Source organism: Bidens hawaiensis, unplaced genomic scaffold (genome assembly GCF_021521415.1).
Source record: "Bidens hawaiensis isolate Kalapana, Puna unplaced genomic scaffold, B.hawaiensis_p1.1 tig00000512_1, whole genome shotgun sequence".
Lineage (NCBI taxonomy): Eukaryota > Viridiplantae > Streptophyta > Magnoliopsida > Asterales > Asteraceae > Bidens > Bidens hawaiensis.
In genome coordinates, this window is record NW_027491033.1 from 4239298 (window position 1) to 4258869 (window position 19572).

At 34.0% G+C, this 19572-nt stretch overlaps 2 protein-coding genes across 3 annotated transcripts; both read right to left on the reverse strand.

The window, feature by feature from the left end:
• Nucleotides 1-1230: 1230 nt before the first annotated feature.
• LOC143633071 (protein ROOT HAIR SPECIFIC 17-like) lies at nt 1231-6707 on the reverse strand. Its single transcript, XM_077101433.1, has 9 exons — nt 6495-6707; nt 4598-4687; nt 4393-4483; nt 3975-4051; nt 3080-3168; nt 2558-2995; nt 2292-2394; nt 1847-2184; nt 1231-1769 (listed from the first exon to the last, which is right to left on the reverse strand). The coding sequence occupies exons 1-9, from the start codon at nt 6705-6707 to the stop codon at nt 1286-1288; spliced, it is 1923 nt and encodes a 640-aa protein (XP_076957548.1). The 3' UTR covers nt 1231-1285.
• Nucleotides 6708-7063: 356 nt separating this feature from the next.
• LOC143631618 (uncharacterized) lies at nt 7064-11055 on the reverse strand. 2 transcript variants are annotated; one of them, XM_077100331.1, is made up of 15 exons: nt 11020-11055; nt 10223-10319; nt 9943-10005; nt 9671-9846; nt 9500-9572; nt 9310-9384; nt 9097-9207; nt 8977-9019; nt 8780-8876; nt 8609-8711; nt 8438-8533; nt 7982-8011; nt 7667-7766; nt 7475-7559; nt 7064-7362 (listed from the first exon to the last, which is right to left on the reverse strand). In XM_077100331.1, exons 2-15 carry the CDS (start codon nt 10298-10300, stop codon nt 7236-7238), a joined length of 1257 nt encoding a protein of 418 aa, XP_076956446.1. In that variant the 5' UTR covers nt 10301-10319; nt 11020-11055; the 3' UTR covers nt 7064-7235. The 2 variants fall into 2 exon arrangements, with proteins under 2 accessions (XP_076956446.1, XP_076956441.1); XM_077100326.1 differs by lacking the exon at nt 11020-11055 and having other exon boundaries at nt 10223-10400.
• Between the last annotated feature and the right edge of the window lie 8517 nt (nt 11056-19572).

Genomic DNA, 19572 nt, shown 5'->3' on the forward strand with positions numbered 1-19572 from the left:
TATCTAAATCTCCTCTCTCAAAACTTATTGCACTCAAACAAAATCACGGAAACCGGAGAATCCATGCGTTCTCACACGCCACCACTGTCGTCTGACTACAACGCCCTTTGACTACACTGCTTCTAAAAGGTTGAGCCGGCCTACACTCTTTTTCTGACTACACCGCCCCATAGTTGGTCTTCTCCAACCTATTTTGAATGGATTCCTGGTTTGACAGCCACCTACCAAACCGATACTATGTCACTTAGATTTTGCTTTTTTAACGGATTGTCGTTCTTCTATCTCAGTAATTTTTTCAACTCCAGAATTTTGTCTTACATAATATATTCATAAAACAAAAGAAACAAGAAAAGCATAACTAAAAAGGAAAAAAAAAGACAAAAGAAAAAAAGAATTATTGTAGTTTGGTATTCGTTTCGTTTTTTAATATCATGGCAGATATAGAAACTTAAAAATCCTCCTATTATCAAAGCATATATCTCCTTCCTTCTAGATCTTGATCAACTTAACAGTACCAAGAACTATTCAAAACTCATTGTATAAATTATATTGATGTCCTTAACCTCTCTTAGTAACCGGTCTACGCTAAGCCCACATTAGATGATTGTCCCAATAACTATCATAGGTTATGAAACCCAGTGATGTCCTTAACCTCTCTTAGGCCGATATATGCAAGGCCGAATTAGTAGGAGTCGATAATGCTAAAATCAGAGTTGTTAGATTAAGATGGTTAAAGAGTCTTGTATGGTCATCAGATAATTTTATTTATTGTTTTATTACTTATTGGTTAGCATTGAGGGTCAACTATCTCATTATAAATACATGGTAGGGAGCCATTTACTTGTAATCGTTCTTTAATTAGGTTTCTTATTAGTATAAAGGAGACGAGTGGCGTGGTGCTTACTTAAATCGGTATTCTTGTGTTTTAAAACGGGTTCACAACATGATTTTGCTACTGCGTTGTTGTTCATTATGCTCCAACGGGTTATTGTCTGTAACAGTTAAGGTACAAATTTCTCTACATCCCGATTCATGATTCATTAGAATTAAAATGAAACCTTGTAGAAAAATAACTTGATATAAAATTACTATACTAATTGAATTTACACGATACATTTATACAAGCTCTAATTTATCTTATCTTGGTCATATGCTATTTTTATTATATGTGATGTTTTTGAGTGACTGAAATGTTGTGACTTCCTCTGATTAATTCGCTAGCTTATCTCTAGATTTCACAATATATTTGTTCTTCATTGTTAAAATCACGAAATTGATATGATGCTTATGGGTTAGTTGGGTGGCATTCTTCCCCTCCACCATGACGCACATTAAAATTGTTTCTTACTGTTAAGTCTTCGGCTCGAGTCCCATTTTCGTTCTTGTTGCATTGTGCTAAAGAAACATTGTGCTCTTTGTTAGTCAATTGTTCCTGGACAGTAAAGTCCAACTCGCTTCCATGTCTATGGTTTTCTTGAGCATCGTGGTTATTTGGCTCACTTTGATTTCGACAATGATTTTGACTCTCACTTTGAGTATCATTTCGACATTGGTTGTGACTATTGGAATCCTCACATATGCAAGTAATTGGATCTTCATAGAATTGACCATTTCCAGGCTTAGACTCGTTTGGACGTCCCATGAATCCAATCTGATGAGTTCTAACTCGTGATGCGAATTCTTCCCAGGTCATGTTACCACGATCCAAAAATAATCGATAAAGCTTCTTAGAATTTGGTCTAATTGTTGGCCTGTACCCAAAGTATCTCCTGGATATAAATTAAGTATGAAATGGAATGTTTTTTTAATTGGGAAGTTGAATGAACTTGGTTTAGTGGTATCATACCTTGTTCCAGCTAACATTTTAGCCATGTTACCATTGTTGTTAGTAACAAAAATATCGCTCTCGTTACTTACAATGAAATCTAGAGCGGCCATGCGTGAAGAATATGCCGCAAATGGTGCTAACTCCTCTTGGGTTGCAAGAGTGGCCTTAGAATGGAAATTTGGAAAAAGTTCTTTTAAAGGTAATAATGTGTCTTCACCCCCATAAACTTCACCTGAGGCCACATAAATATGAACATCCTCCCCATAGCCCAAGGCTCTTAGCAAAAGTCCAACTTCCTCGGGTGTCAACGGACACCTCCCTAGCCTTCGTTCTGTATCAGGGTTTTTCTTCTGTTGTATTTATATGAAAGCTCAATGTGTCAATGTATATATGCATGCATGTTTATGTTGGTCTTAATATAGAAACCAAATGATAAAAGATCAAGGATTGTTATGTGGTTTACAGGTAATGTGTCCCATCGTGCTCGTATTTGTTCTAGTTCTCGTCTTTCCTTGTCTCCGCCACCAAGGTAGCATCCAGAGAAGGCAAGCATATCAGATTCATATCTGTTATTGTTGAAAATTTAAAGAACAAAGAGTCACTATACTAAGATGGGACTCCTTAATTAAGCAATAGAAAACCTATTGTCATAATGCAATTTAAAGACAACCTGCTTCTAAAAATATTCATCTTAATATGTTTTTCTGTCTATAAATCATATGGGTTTACCTCAAGTGTAGAGCAATATATCGCTCACTTTTCATCCCCATTCGCTCGACTAATCTTTTGCCCATTTCCCGAATAGGATCCGTATACCTCAATGCATGATAATTGACTCGACATCTCAGCTTCTGAAGATCAATATCCAAGTTATTTGAGAGCCTGTAATCATACTTTGTAAGCATAACAACCTGAAACACATGATCCAAACAAATGATCATTTTCACCCACAAGAAAGCAAAAGTCAATGATGAAGAACCAACTTTTTTCTTTTCTAGAAGAGGTAACACACGAGATTCATAGCATTCCAGATCACACATGCGTGGTACGCGTGTTCGATATGGTTGAAAGATTTTTCCATCAATCATCGGAAGCTCTTTTACAATGCTAACATCTTTTGATAGATATGACATGAACCAATCAACATCAAAGATATCGGAAAAGTTGCTACATGGTAAAGAACATTAGTACTAAATTAACTATATATTTATATCGCTATGATCCTAAATTTATAACTACTCTTATGCTCACCTTTGATCTTTCCAGTATGATCTGTTATCTAATGTTGGAACGACTAACGTCGAGTTAAGTATATAAGCTGCAACAACGGCATCAGTTATCTGCATTACAGTTCGAGTAACTACATATTGGATAGAAAAGAATTAAACTAATTATGTTACATGATATAAAAAAAAGTAGGGTGATACATATTTTTGGGTTAAGTACTGCATATTCTAGTCAAATTGAATTTAATAATCCGAACTATAGTTTAATGGTTATAATAACTCTTACTGACAATTTGATCAACGTCACTCAAAACTTCTTGTTGCAAAAAGCAACATCACATAAATGAATATCATATATTTTACACTTGATTTTCACTCAATTTCGCACACCGATAATTATGAGCGAAATGAGGAAAATGTACAATCCTTGAGTGAAATCTCTTGAGTGAAATCTATGATAATTAAGCTGGTGGAACTGTATTGGCGACAAAAACATAAGTTCAGTGTGACATTGATGAAGATGTAAGTATGGATTATAATCTATCAAATAATAGATCATACTTTGGATTATTAAAATCAGTCTTACTTATATTTTAAAATATAACATATTTGTATCTTTCTGTCATGTATGACATTATATTTCTACATTTTAATGTAATTATTATATATGTAACAATGTTACATCAGTTTGTTAAAGACAAATATATTACGTAAAATTACATTGTTAAAACTTATATATGTAAGGGTACGTGTTATCATGTATACAACATTGAAGAAACTAAATGTTTTTAGGACCTTTCATTTACCCAAAAGTCGCAAATATTTACATGCATCACTCCACAATTTGTGTTTCTTCTTTTTTTTTTCTGTTTTAAACGAACTCTATATCACCAATTCACCACATAGTCCAAAACACCTACCCCGATTCGTTGTTGATTCAATCCGCCACTCGTAATGATCATCAAGAACCGATTGGGGTCTGTTTTCTCATCAGCATCTACAAGTTTTACATAATTAAGTTTTAAGAAATAAAAAAAAAGTCATATATATACATAACTTCCCAATTAATCAATTAATAATTTAATAACATGTGACTAGCCAGGATTGAGATTTGAGAGATCATGCGAGCCATCGTACCATGTAATGTTCTCTAGTAAAAGAAAAAGGTGTGGCTTCTAGGAGTGTAAATCGTTTCGGTATTATGGGTGGGTTGCGGATTGGTGGTTTGGATTGTTCGATTCAAACACGGCCCATGTTTTTAGTCATGTCAAAAAAATTACCTTAGCTCGCACAAACTCAAAACCGCATTGAAGAAAATTCATTAAGAATCCGGCAAACCTTGGAAGTTTTTACTTTCTTGGGAGCAACCATAATAGATGTTGGATTCACTAGATGTCCATATTACATCTTCTACACTCCCTCCTGCTCTCTGCACAATTATATTCAATAATAAACAAGTTTAGTTATTGACTAGAACAAATACGCATTTGATTAATTAGTTTTATCCGCAAAAAGGTATAAAAATAATTAATCAGATGCTTACGGGAACAAGAAAAGTAGATGTATTCCCAATATTCGCCCGAAAATCGATTGTATCTTCATCAACATGATCATCTAGCTGGTGATTTGAATGCTAAATTAGACAAATAAATAATCCATAACAATTGATAATGAAATACTGAAATAAATATGTTTTGATTAATAATTACCAAGCTATGATTATAATGAAAACCGCGGTAGACACGGTGGTGGTTGATAGGAGGAGATAGAAATGATACAAGGGCCAAACCAAATAGAAAACAACCAATGAGGCCGGACACGAAAGGAAGGAGATGGCTGCTGAGTCGAAGGTGGCGGCCAAATATTAAGCCTTTGTTGCTATTGTTGTTGTTGTGGTTTTGATTCCGGTGGTGATGATGTTGATGATGATGGTGGTGAGGTTGGGTTTTCTTCTTCATGATGAATGTGTATTAATACAACCCTTTAAAAGGTGGTGGCGGATGTGTGGTGATGGCGGCCAAAGATTCATATTTTTGGGACAATTACCTTGTTCTTGGTTTGGCATCCAAATTACTGCCATTAATAAGAATTAATAATGGTGTTCCTAACGAGCGAGCGTCGTTTCTTTAAGGTTTATATTTTTTATGTCATTTGTTTCGGTTACAAGTTACAAAAGATGTGAATTTGTTTGGAAGATGTTGCCATGTGGATATTGGACGTGAATTTGGGCCAATTATAGTAGTAATTACAATGGATATATAGATAAACTCAAAATAATTAAAGAGAACAAAATATTCGTCAAAGTCTCTAGTTACACATCAGTTGAAGGAAGTTTATCTGTTCACTTACTTGTAATTCAACTGATTCTGAACGATTACAATTTATAAAATTTGGCCAGGTTTGCCAAATTGTTTAAATTAGAAAACAGTTATAAAAAAGTAAAATTAAGACATTAAATAGGAATGTAAACTACATAATAGATACAGGTAAAGCTAAATTTGAATAGGTTTGTAGATTGCGAGAATTGGTGGAAAAGTCATCTTTGGTGAAACCGAGGCCCAAATGTTGGAATTTGGGTCTGATAGCTGGGACAAACCACTAAAGGTGTTTGTGGCATCTTCCAGCTCGTCGAGATCTTTTTTTCGATTGGGAAAGTAATTCTACTTGTAGCACAAGTTATGTTATTTTCAAGTTTTGAGTCATTTTTGTCTTGTTTACCCCTATCAACTATTGCATATAAGAGTCTGCTAACTCTTGCATCAGATTCTCATCAGCCCTCCCTCACTTAAGAAGAACTCAGCCTCGCTCGAGTTCTCAGGATAACCAGAAGGGTCCGACGGGTAGTGCTTGTAAGTACTGTTAACAGGCTAGAAAGTCTATGAAATCGACGTCTTTATACTTGGCATTTGATTCATCATTCATCGATCCTTTGTTTGATTGTTTCATGAGTGGCATGTATGTATGTGTATATATATATATATGTCTTCAATGAGGTTCTTGACTTTGTTGTCTATCATTCCAGGTAGGCCAACCAAGTCTACCAACATGTCATGGGGAGTTCATATAGACAACTGAGAAGAGGGATGTTCCTGTTGAGCTGTGAACCGCTTATTATAGGCAAGAGCACAACAAGACTTAAGTTTGCTGGCATAACTGAACTTATCCAGAAACTCACCCACCTGGCATGTACCTTAATAAGGTGTTTTTTTAGTATGAAAGTACTTAATAGCTTGGTGATCTGAGTAAACCACAAACTCCCTTTGTATAAATTGATTTTCGCACCGTCTTAAGGCTTATACAACTGCGTAGAGTTCTTGGTCTTAAGTTTACCGCTTCTAACAGGCCTCATTAAGCTTTACACAAAGGTAGGCAACTTCATTGCCTCATTAAGCTTTTCTCTATGCGACTAAACTAGGATGTCGTCAAAGTATACGACAAACTTGTTGATGCAAAGCCTGAGTACTCGGTGCATTCGACAGGCCATATGACATGACCAACCGCTCATACAACTCATCTGTCGTCTTGAAAGTCACCTTCCATTTGTTCCCTAGTTTAATTCGAATCTCACTTTGTAGGTGTGTTTCGGAAATCAACTTGGCACCCAATAAATTGTGATTTTGTCCATTGCTCGACAGTCTAGAGTCTAGACACATCGTCCAGCGTCCCTCCTTATGTGTGAGGAGGGCAGTTAGCACAATTGCAACTCCACACGCTACGGTACAGTGTACACCATAACATATATGTTTGATGTTAGATCTGGTTTAACAATCCTTTGATTATTGAATTGACTCAGAATTGATAACAAAAGTTACTTCTTAATAAACAAAATATTTTTATTGTAATTAATTACTTTAAAGTACACGAGACTCAAACTAGTATGTTATATAGATACGGCATATAATAGTGCTTTTGGTGCAGCTAGCGTTACTAAGTAAAGACCTTTTAGTTCCTAATAACTAGACATCAATCAGATTATCACACATCAATTTGTGATGAAACAACACAATATCCAGATACCACCCAATCACCCATCACACCAGTTTGATAGAATAATACCAAAAATGAAAATCACATTATGTTAAAAACAATTCAAATTGTACCATTTGTAAGTACTAAAATCTATAAATTAAATATAAATACCACAGCATCTACAAAACTTTATAAATTTTGAAATCAACTTCTTAAGATACTGAAGCAGGTTTCAAGGTTTTAAGACCAAATAAGTTCTCAAACAACATAGGGGCCATTGGAGGTATGTTCACTGGCTCGGGAGCCATGAAATTCACAATCTTCTCGTGAACATGATACCTGCAAAATTTATTTCAGATTTCAAAAGCTCATAATTATCATTTATCACCATTATTATTAAACATGAACAAATAGCTTGAACATTTTAAGCAAATTCATTAACAATCAGTACCTGATCTTTCGGCTCTTGGAAGCACGTCGATCAACAATTTTGCGCTTTTTAGTTTGTAATCTCTTCAGAGCATAAAATGCAGTCTCTGAGAAATAACCAAACAAAAGAAAACATCAACAGTGAGTTGATTTTAAAAAGTAGGTAACTAATTATAGAAAAATAACTAACAAAATTCAATGCTCGTTTTCTTACCAGATGATCCCGCATCAACGGTCTCAAGAAATTCCCTCAGTAATTGTTGATAGAACTCAGAATCATCAAGTAGTTCAGGATCACCATCACCATTAATTACCTAATCCACAAATAATTTGGTCAAAAAAATATTTCATGTCATCATCCAACGTAAATTACATTAAAACAATTGACTTTTGATTGACCCGTCAAATTGCTTAATATCAAATCTTGTTATAATTAAATAAAATTACCATCACATAAAGTAAACAAAAAGTAAGATATAAGCTAAAGCCCATTGGGGTCAATAAGTTGAAAGTTTGAGTAACTTCATACCTCATCCTTATTAAGAGTTGAGTCAGAAACCTGCCAATAACATAAGCAATAACTTGAATTAATAATCAAAAACTGATAACTAAACCAAAAAACTGATACGAAAAATAGGAAAACTTACGACTCCAAACAAAGTACTGTCACATGTTACTGAATGAATCGGTTAAACTAGTCAAATGTCTTAAAAACCATGAGTAATTATCAACATCACCAATAACAAGTGACTAGAATCAAAGTTCAGAGTGAAGGGTAGTTTTGCTTTAACTGTATTTCCATTTTGTATTTAATAATAGATACAATCATGCAAACGGGTTCCGTTAAAAAGTGCGCAAAAAGGAGTTAAGTCGGTTACTTTTCTATCTATTCAGTTCTTGAGTTTTGTTTCTTCAATAATATTTCTAGAAATTGTTTTTTTTCTGCAGTTTTAATAAAAATTGCAATGAGCAAATATGAACTTACATCACCAAAAACCGGGACAACAGATCTTCTTTGTTGCATTCCTTTTATCATTCTACTTGGGTCCCGCATGTATGATGAAACTTGTTCACTAATATTCTACAGAACAGAAATAATCTGGTGAGCGCTGCAGCAGATACTTAACAAGGGCAACCAAAAAATCAAAAGCCAAACCTGATTAAAGGCTTGAAATTTATTTTTCATGCCAGCTGCACCACTTGTCACTTGTGTCTTCCTCTGCCATTTATCAACTGACGTGTTTCTAAAAGGAGCAATTCTGCATCACATCCACAACAATATCATTAATAACAAATTCATTATGCAAAATATAAAATATAAGTGTACCTAGATTGCATTTGAGAGATCTGGAGCCATTCTTCATCTACTTCACTTGAGTCCTTCAAATCATCCATGCTTTTAGAATATTGTCCAGCATCGCCTTCTAAAGAATCAATTTTTTGCATTAATAACTTAATAGCCAATTAAAAGTTAAATCAACCAAGTAATTAGCATAACAGTTAGTGTGAAACCGTGTTGCATACCTTCAGCTGCATCCATAATCGACGGATTCTTCTCAACAAGCGTCTGTTAATGAAAACTTTCATAAATAAACGAGCCTAATTAATCCAAAAAAAAACAATAAGTTATTATAATTATATTACCTCTTGCAGTTTAAGAATAGAATCGAGGGTTTTCTTAGTTGAATCGATTAGGTCTGAATAAGCTTCTTTAACGTCTTCATTAGAATTACAGAAAACAGATCTTATTGGCTCCTGAAGAATATTATCATAATTAAACATGATGACTCAGCATAATACACATAGATGTTACAAGAGTATAATTGTACTAAACAAAACTTGTGAATTGAAGTGAACCTGTGGAAGCCGATTTGAGGATGAATATGGCTTTTGCAGCACAATTCTGAACTCAAGTGTTTTGTCCCAGATAGCCTTGAACAGTGTCAATAATATTATTAATTCACAAGTAAGTTACAGTAAATGAAAGATTAACATTATTAGTGTGTAAAGATGATTATAAAGTTATGTTATTTTCAGAAGCACATACCCGTTGATTTTTAACAGCTTGACCTTTAAGAACATCATCGTCTTGGTCACGTCTTATGTTTCTGAAAAGATCTCTGCAAAAAGTTTACAAGTAAAAGTATCACATGAGATTGAAATTGAATGATGACAAATAAAAACAAATATTGTAATATATGGAACAAGAGAATCTTACTGTTCTTTGTTTTGAAGATCTTTGTACTCCTTCTCGAGTTCTTCCATGTCAGCATGATTGTTGTCTTCTATATTCATATTTGCAGCATCATCATCATCTTCATTATCATCATCTTGTTCATCACTCTCACTTTCATCCTCATCACTGTTACCAGAAACATCTTCCTCGTTCTCCAACTGTGTTATCAGAGAAAATGAACATTTAATTATTTATCAGCACATTTAAAGTGTAACAGAACATATATTTAGAAAGATGCGATAAGATGCCTGTACATTCATATTATCCATTTCTGAGTCATACTCTTCTTCACTGTCACTATCAATGCCATATTGCGCCTGCAGAATAAAACTAATTAGTACATTAACGACATTGGACAAAACAAAACGACCATATAAACGCTAACAAGTTAGATAAAACTGATACATAAAATAAACTGAACTGATGGATACAAAATGAAACTGACTAAACTGAAAATGTAACCTATGGGAATCTTAGTTATTTTCTTGCAACTTTTATTACAATAGAGGCATAAAAAAGAACAGAATTACTTACATTTAGATTGTTATCATCATCGTCAGAACTCATGTCTCTCTGCTGCAGTTTTCTCACTTTCTTTGAAGGTTTTCCCATTATTGCAGCAAAATCAAATCTGCATAACATATCAAGTACCCAATGAGCCAAATACGAATAACTATTTCATACAACTGAAATCCATTATAAATAAGACAAAAATACTTCTGCCAACTAAGACCAGTTTAACATTGTTAATGAATGACAGTCAACTATAGGAGTATTGAATAAAAAACTTAAGTAGACAGTATTAGCAAGCATATCAAAATTAAGCAGCAAAAATAATGAAAGTACGAGACCGTAAAATGTTGCAAAGGAAAGCAGAAACACACATCAACCATTAAAATTGTATGCTAAATGTGATTTTTTCAATTAATCCTTATTTTCCTAAGCATTAATCAATAAATTTATACTTCCTGTAAAGGTCATTAACTGAAAAACACAATAGTTTCAATCATCAGCATATATTTCAACAGTAACCTGTGTTGTGTTATTTCCCTAACAACCAGAATGAATAATAATAATAATAATTAATTGAGCTAAGCATGCTAATCACTGGATATGAAGAATGCAGAAGCAGAACATAACAAGATCCTTTAATCTAAGGATTACTAACAAGAAGAAGTTTCACCAGCTATTGACATCATATAATAATAATACAATCATAAATAAACTTTAACCCTTGAAACACAAATTTGAGCTAATATAATCAATCCCTTGGGTTAACGGACAAATCATGTATTATTTTACTTAATAATATAAACGACAAATAAGCTTACCGTGAAGGTGAGGCAGCACTGGCTGCCGGCGGTTGCGGTGGGCGGTAGTGTGCAGGGGTTGTGTCGTGGTGGCTGTGTCTTGTCTGCTCTAAAGATATATGTCAAACTGTGTAAAACCCTACCTGATAATTATTATTATTATTATAAAATAAAAACAACAGAAGAAGACGTTATACCCACGATTAAAAGTTACGTCAACATACAATAAAATCTGTCGTTCTAAAAAAATTGATAAAAATAAAACCTTAGGTTAATCTTATATAGCTCGGGCCAATTAAATAACAAATCATGTTTAAAATATATATATATAAGTATTCCGTTTATTCATACCTGAAAACCATACCAAAAAGATTTATCTGTTTTCAATTCGATTTTGAAGTTAGGTTTGATTTTCGGTTTTGATTGAAAAAAAGTCAATTGAATAAACCGAACTGACGAATAAATCTAACCTTTGTCATTAACAGGTCGAGTCAATATGATGGAAGCTGCTTTGTCCATAACAAAGTCATGTTAAGTTTATGTGATAAGTTACAGGTTGACATGTTACGAGATACATGTTTATATATTTATAAGTTACTAGTTTCTATAATTTTGTTATGCGCCCACTGAGCGCTATACTCATACTTGTGTTTGTTTATGTTTGTTTGTCAGCACATGTAGGAGGCCTGTGGAAAATGTTAAGAGAATTTGACAAGGCTTTACATTTAGTAGTAAGTAGTTAAGATTATGATTTTAACTCAAATACTATAATGAATTTAATCGTTAATGACGTTTGATTTCTCACTTTTGTAATAGCGAGATGTTAGCCGCAACTGGTTTAGGGTGTTATACTCACTAAGATATGAAGTAATTACCTTTCAAATCTCTTTCTGATCTCTATAATTCACTTCTCGTTTGTATAATTGACCACGTGTAATAATGCAACAATTTTAATAATCACGTTTTTTCTGGCTATTTTGAACTTTGATAATAAGATAAGGTTAGTATATTAGCCCAATAATTATAAAAATTACTTATGATTTTGAATGTGCAGGGTATGATTTAATATGATGGAGTGTGTATTGCTTAGATACCCGAAGGGGGGAGACATTAGAAATTTATCACCGGCAATGACAATTGTACCATCGATCGTGTTTTGTCAGGAAGACAAGTTCTAAATGATATAGAAATCATATTTGCTTAGTGACATTATCTTGAGTTAAAGTAAACCAAGCGGTAATTGTCTTACGAAAAATGAGTGACACGGAAACTTAAATAGTGAAGTATCTTTATTGATATATATTTTTATTTTAGTTTCATCTCTATTTCTCTTTAGTTAGATATTGCCTCGTGTTTATAACTCAATTTTATTTGTCCGTTTATTTTGAAAACAAACATGTGGAGAAAAGTGTCACCCAACATTTTTGATATATAAGTTTTATAAAACCATATTATAAAACACATAATTTACAATCTTTAATGATATTTCCAATCCATATTACAAGATGATCTTGAAAATGTGAATGCCTTGGCCTTCTTCACTTATTGCCCTTCATGGAATTGGACTATCACTTCATGATTCGATTGTGCATCCAACCATGAGCCTTTTTTTGGGTGTGGCTAGGCTGACATTAATTTAAAACTTGGTGATCTGTTCAAAAGACTATATATGAAACCCTAAAGTAGACGTGTATAAATCGATTTAAACCCAAACCGGTCCGGATTATTCAACTCTTAGTCAAAATCAGTTTGAGATAAACCAAAATATGGTTGGAAACCAGAGTGAAGGCAAGAACGTTCAGCCAAATCAGACCGGTTCGCATCGTTTTGAAATCCCTTTTGGACAAAAACAAGAAACAAAACAGATTTTTTTTATTTCAAATCGAGCCGGATCCAAACCGGTTTGACTGGTCACGAACCAGTATACACCTGACGGGTTACTCGGGTCCTAACCAATTTGAGTCAAACCGACTTTTTTTATTGTATCAGGTCGTATTATAAACCGGTTTTAGGCAAACCTAGCTTCTTCTTTCACACATTTACCCTAGAGTGATAAGTAGGAAACAGGGGTAAATCCGTCATTTTGAGCAAAATCAGTAACCTGCCATATTAAAATCTGCTACACATCATCAACCTACCCTTTCTTCCACACCCCTCTTTTGACTATTGCTCTTCTATCCATCTTCATCTTCATCTTCATCTTCATCTTCATCTTCCTCACTCACACCCACCCTAATAATAATATGCCAACCATTCACTGATCATCATTCATCAACACCAACAATAACAATGGCAACAGATCCACCCTCAAGCAAAACCCACAACCCATCTCCACCTTCAGCTCCCACAAAAAGTAAGTTCTTTTTCACCAACTATATCTTCTCCAAATCCATCATGATCATACTTGTTCTTCTTCTTCTATCCTATTTCCCTTCACAAGTTCCTCACTTTCTCAAAGAAACTCTTATTATTAACAAGCTTTGGGACCTTATTTACCTTTTAGTCATTGGCATTGCTGTTAGTTATGGCTTATTTAGTAGAAAAGCAGATAGGCTTCATACTTCTGATGATGATGATGATAATATTATTGGGGGAAATGATGCATATTTATCTGGGATTTCGCATATTTCGTCGGTTTTCGAAGGCGCGAATTCGTATGGGTTTGATGAGAAATCTTGGGTTGAGGGTTCGGGTTCGGGTTCGAGGGTTTCTGAATTTGGGGGTGAGAAGAAGCTGAATCAGTATTATTTAGGGGAGTCTTTGTTGGTTATTAATGATAAAAAATTTGTTCTTGACCAATTGGGTAGTAAAAAGAAAGGTATTGAAAAACCGAATCTTGGATCCAAAAGTTGGGATTTCGGTACTGGCAAATCGGTTGTTGAAGATTCTAATTTTGATTCCGGTATCTGGTTTCAAGAGAATCAAATTGAAAAGTTTAGGGGTTTGTTGCCAATTAAGTTAGAGGAAAGGTTTCAAGAATCTGGTTCTGATTTTGATGCTGATTCTGATTCTAGAACACGATTTAATCGGCGTTCAAAATCTATGAAATTGGAGAAACGTGATGAATCTTGGGATCTGGATTTTGATGGTGCTAATTCACAACCAATGAGATTCAAGAATTTTTCAGGAAAAGAAGATTCGGGAGGCGTGGAGGTTAATTATGGATACAGAAAGCCGTATCTAAATGGTGAAGCATCATCGTTCATGGAGCCTAAACATCAAGATTTTGATGGTACATTTGATAATGGTTTTGAAGATTTTTTTATGAAAGATTTTGGTAAGGTTAAGGTTGATGGTGTCACATACGATCCAAATATTAGCAAACAGTTTGTGAAGTCAAAGAGTCAATCATCTAGCACCGGTGCCTCGTTCGAGTCTAATCTTGCCAATAATTACAAAAAGGGTAAATCGGTTAGAACAAACAGGTCAAAAGAACATGTTCTTGAAGCAAATGTCAACGCCTTTCAAAGCCAAACCGATGAGGGTAGACCGGTCAGAACAAACCAGTCGAAAGAACAGGTTCTTGAAGCAAATGTCAACACCTTTCAAAGCCAAATCGATGAGGGTAGACCGGTCAGAACAAACCGGTCAAAAGAACAGGTTCTTGAATCGAAAGCTAACACCTTTCAAACTCAAACCGATGAGGGTAAACCGATCAGAACAAGCAGGTTGAAAGAACAGGTTCTTGAACCAAAAATCAACACCTTTCAAGGTCAAATCAATGAGGGAAAACCGACCAGAACAAACAGGTTGAAAGAACAGGTTCTTGAACCAAAAATTAACACCTTTCAAGGTCAAACCGATGAGGGTAAATCGGTCAGAACAAACAGGCCAAAAGAACAGGTTCTTGAATCAAAAGTCAACACCTTTCAAAGTCAAACCGATAAAGGAAAACCGATCAGAACAAGCAGGTTGATAGAACAACAAGTTCTTGAACCAAAATTCAGCACCTTTCAAAGTCAAACCGATGAGGGAAAACCGATCAGAACAAGCAGGTTGAAAGAACAAGTTCTTGAACCAAAATTCAGCACCTTTCAAAGTCAAACCAATGAGGATAAACCGGTCAGAACAAACAGGTCGAAAGAACAGGTTCCTGAACCGAAAGTCAATGCCTTTCAAAGTCAAACTGATGATAAAGCTGAAACAAGTTCAAAACCGGGAATTGTTGAAATGAATGTGGCTGATGAGTTGAGCGACACGGAACTGCATTCAGGTGAAGTTGACAGGAAAGCTGAGGAATTTATAGCTAAGTTCAGAGAGCAAATCAGGCTTCAGAAAGTCGCGTCTGCAAGAAAATTAAACATGATGGATTACACTTGAAATTACCTTACTTTTTTGATGAATGCAGGATTACTGTTGCAAATTATGAAGCACCCTGCAATTTATATAGCAAACAGTTTATCATGTTTTATAAAGTTGAAGTTTTCTAGTAACATTACAAGATTCCATAATGTTTATTACACTTTGTTTACTGTAAATTCATGCGTTTATTATCATCCGTTCATTGATTTGTGTTAAGCTTATTCATGAATTTGTTATTTGTGGTTGCAATGTGTTAGAGCTTTGAATGTTTGATGTTAAAATGCTTATGTTTTCTTGGGTTAAAAGTTAAAACTATAACTCCAAGAGACATTCTCTTTTTGTTTGTACCCTATATATTCAGTGACACGATGGTATTTGTTATCGGTTACTTATACTAAAGACACTTTTATATGCTTCACGTGTGTCCCTTGGGTGTTGTCAATAGTTGTCACTGTACCACTCAATAGGGCCGGCTGGCTTGCTATAAGAACTTTTTATACATGAGCTTAGGACCTACATGTTTTTTAAAAATGTTTCTTTATATATACATATATAGTCCAGCTTCTTTGTTTTGGGCCTGCCTGCATGCATGCTCTTCACTTCTTTGTGATGCCATCGACTTAAATTAATTAAGGTTTGGTATCGAAGTTGAAAATTTGAAACGGCAAAAGGAAATCGAGGGGCAAATCCACAATTTAATCAATTTCGATATCAGTTCTCAAACTCTTGACACTTCAAAGTTCAGGTATCGTGCGATTATGAGACTTAAGCATTTCTTGTAATTCTTGCTTCTGTTTGTGCTAATTGTTTCTGTAAATACCATTTCTGTTTAATTATGCTAATTCTTTTGGAGTAACATTGTTTTGGATTTGGTAAGTTACACTTGTCACACTATTATACTGTGAACCATTGTGGGAATTAACCTCACATTTGGATGCATGGAATTTCAAAAACCATTCATGAAATAAGAGAATAAATTGCATGGGACGGATAAATTAAGTTCCATAAAATCTTTTAAGTTGTACTCCGATAAAAAATAATAATATTTCGTAATGTATTTGGAAAGCGAAGGTGACTAGCCGGAGTCTCAGACATGGTCTCTTAGGCTTGATGCCAGTAGCAACATGTAGCTTGAAATGAATAGTGTCAAATGGAGTGTATATGTCGTCACATCGGCAAGGGTGTTAATTGTGTGTAATTCATCTTCATTCTTATTCATTTATATAGAGTATCATTACAGAATTATTAAATTATTTAAGAAGCATTAACATTAGGGTCAAATGATTAATATATGTTGTATCATGTTTGATCCATATTACAAAGAAGCATTAACATAGAAGATTATAAGATTATGAAAAATAAATAAAAGCAATGATAATGCATAATGAATATGAAAGTATGGTGATGAATCCAAAGACATCTAATATCTCTAACACTTATTTATAATTCTTTTTTTCTTTGTAAAGTAAAGTGCAGAATACATTGTTGTGCGATATGCTTTATATTTTCATGATCAACGTAAACATTAACGTCACGAGGGTGGTTTGGGTACTTCTCCAACACCGACTCGTATGATTTGGCAAACTAATTTGCTTTAAAAATTCGGGTAGCAATACCCAGATGTGAAGCAAGAGAATTCGATTGTTTTGTGTAGAAATATGAATTGGGTGCTTCATCATCACCACCTCATATGATTTGAGTTGGGGTGTGCATGGATCGGTTTGGGACGGTTTTAGGCCAAACCAACAGCCATAACCAATATGTCGGTTAATAGATAACCATAACCATAACCATAACCGATCCGTTATGACGGTTTCGGTTAATCGATTTTGAAGGTTATAGTGAGTCGGTTATGGGGTGGTTAACCGTGACCAAAATAATGTAATCGAGCCTAAACTTTGGTATTTAAATGAAATATTACCCAATAAAAATGACATGGTATAATTCAACAAAATATATAATCCATAATATTAATAATAGATATTTAAACAAATGATAAATGAATTAACTTTTTAGTAAAATTGGGGCGCGACGTGTTCGCGCAGTGAAATAGCTTAACTGTGAACGTCACGGTTCGAAAAAAAATCATACAGTTTAAAAGTGAAAGCATTATTAGTTTGTTACTGTATTTAATTCTCTCCAAATTATCAACTTCTTCTAATTTAATCCAAAAGGTTGAGAATCTTGTAAGTGAGGCGGTTCGGTTATGACGGGTTTGAATTATCTTTAACCAAAACTGACCAGTATTTTGCGGTTTTCAAAAATTCATTAAACCGTCCCACCAATTACAACGGTTATTGGTTTAAAAAGTTCAGTTATTTCGGTTATAGTTCGGTTAACGGTTATAACGTTTAATTTACACACCCCTAATTTGAATAAAGTGAGGTGTAACAACTTAATTGGTCTTTCAAAATGGGTGATTTGAGTACTCCGAAATTCGAGATACCCTATGCTATCTATTTTAAAAAAGTGAAGAAAAAGGAGTAGCTTTATGTTTTTTTAGGGCTTTTCTAACCACATTGCCGGTGTGGTTAAAAAACCGCACCAGACGTCACGGTTAGCGTTAACCGTGGCGTATACCATCCCAGTCAATCAAATGATGGTCAACGTAACCTGCGACAATCTAATCGATCAATTAGTGTCATAAACCGCCGCATATAGGACTTACCGTGGCGGTTTAGTGTTACTTTTATGAATATTTTTGTAGGATTTTTTATTACAAATTTTAATTAGGATTTTTGATTTTTATTTTATAAATTATTATAATATATGAATTCATGGAGAAGTAGAATTAAAGTTAAGGATTTTTAGGGAGAAATGAATTCCTTAGGGCTTCTATTTACCTTATTTTGGTCACATACGTAGTATTAATATTAGTATTATTATTAGTATTATTCTTCCCATATATATAGTATTAGTATATTCTTTCCATATATTATTATTATTATTATTATCACTATTATTATTATTATTATTATTATTATTATTATTATTATTTTTACAATTTTAATTTCCTTTGTATTGTTTCATACATATGTACTTTAGAGCTGAGAGTCTCTCTGGAAGCCACCTCTTTATCCCTTTGGATAGAGGTACGGTGTGCCTACATCCCACATTTCCCAGACCCTACCTATAGCTTTACTGTTGGTGAGACTTTACTGGGTATGATTGATTGATTGATAAATTTCTATCTAAAAAGTATGTTGTTTGATGTTTTTATTTAAATATTTTTGTAGGATTTTTGATTAAAAATTTTAATTATAGGATTATGATTTTCATGTTTCTGTTAATTATTATAATATATTTATATTTCTATCTAAAAAATATTAAGTTTTTTATGTCTTTTATAATATATTTGATTAGAAAATTTTAATTATAGGATTTTGATTTTTATGTCTTTTAGTTATTAGGTTTTTTGAGAAATAATGTAGTTCTTACTTTGTTAGAGGTCGTAAGGTGATTTTAGTGTATAATATGAGGTGTTGGCTGTTTGTTTAAAAAATATTAAATGAAATCTACATTCATTTTTGTTCGATTTTTTGTGTTTTGGATTCCAAGCTCTCAGTGTTTTTTTTTTTGTTTGGAATACACATATTCTTTGAACTCAAGGTTCATAAATTTATTATATTGTTAAACTAATACTATGATCATGTTTATCTTACTAGTTGGTTGGATTTTAATAATTGTAACCTTACAATATTAAAAAGCATAATACCATATTATACAAAATATAAAAGTTCTTAACATACAAAATATTAATGTTTGATAGAAAATAACAAATGTAAATCAATATCTACACTACTGTGTCCCCGTCAGTGGAGGCGCCGGCGCCGGCCCTTGATGTGCTAGCCTCGTGGTCAAAGCGTGGGGGAGGTAATGTGTAATCCTCACCACGCTGTCGGCTGGCCTCCCTCTCCATCATCCAATCGATTTGACGTTGCATCCGTAGCACCGCTTCCTCTGCTCTCCATAAGCGTGCATCCGTGGCGTGATCTAAACGCACAACGCGATAGGTGCCCGGTGCGTGCTGCGGCACCCGTGGCTGACATTAAAATGATAATTAAACGTTAATATTTAGACGAAACAAATAAATGTAAACGAGTTATAAAAGTAACATGAATCTGTAACCTAAACGAGTTACAACAACACACCCATGCTCCCGACCTCTTTTCTTCGCCCACTCCTCAAGCTCCTAATGGGAAGAAAATAACTGAAACAGTTATAACGTCAGATTTAAAACACGTTCAAACTACTAATTACAAAATATTTTAA

Coding starts and splice junctions, on each gene's coding strand:
- LOC143633071 (XM_077101433.1), bottom strand. CDS start 6,707: ATGTGTCTAGACTCTAGACTGTCGAGCAATGGACAAAATCACAATTTA. Junction 4,484..4,597: donor CATCTACTTTTCTTGTTCCC/GTAAGCATCTGA, acceptor ATAATTGTGCAG/AGAGCAGGAGGGAGTGTAGA. Junction 2,185..2,291: donor CACGATGGGACACATTACCT/GTAAACCACATA, acceptor TTCATATAAATA/CAACAGAAGAAAAACCCTGA.
- LOC143631618 (XM_077100326.1), bottom strand. CDS start 10,330: ATGTTATGCAGATTTGATTTTGCTGCAATAATGGGAAAACCTTCAAAG. Junction 9,385..9,499: donor AAGCTGTTAAAAATCAACGG/GTATGTGCTTCT, acceptor ACACTGTTCAAG/GCTATCTGGGACAAAACACT. Junction 8,012..8,437: donor TTGTCCCGGTTTTTGGTGAT/GTAAGTTCATAT, acceptor TGTTATTGGCAG/GTTTCTGACTCAACTCTTAA.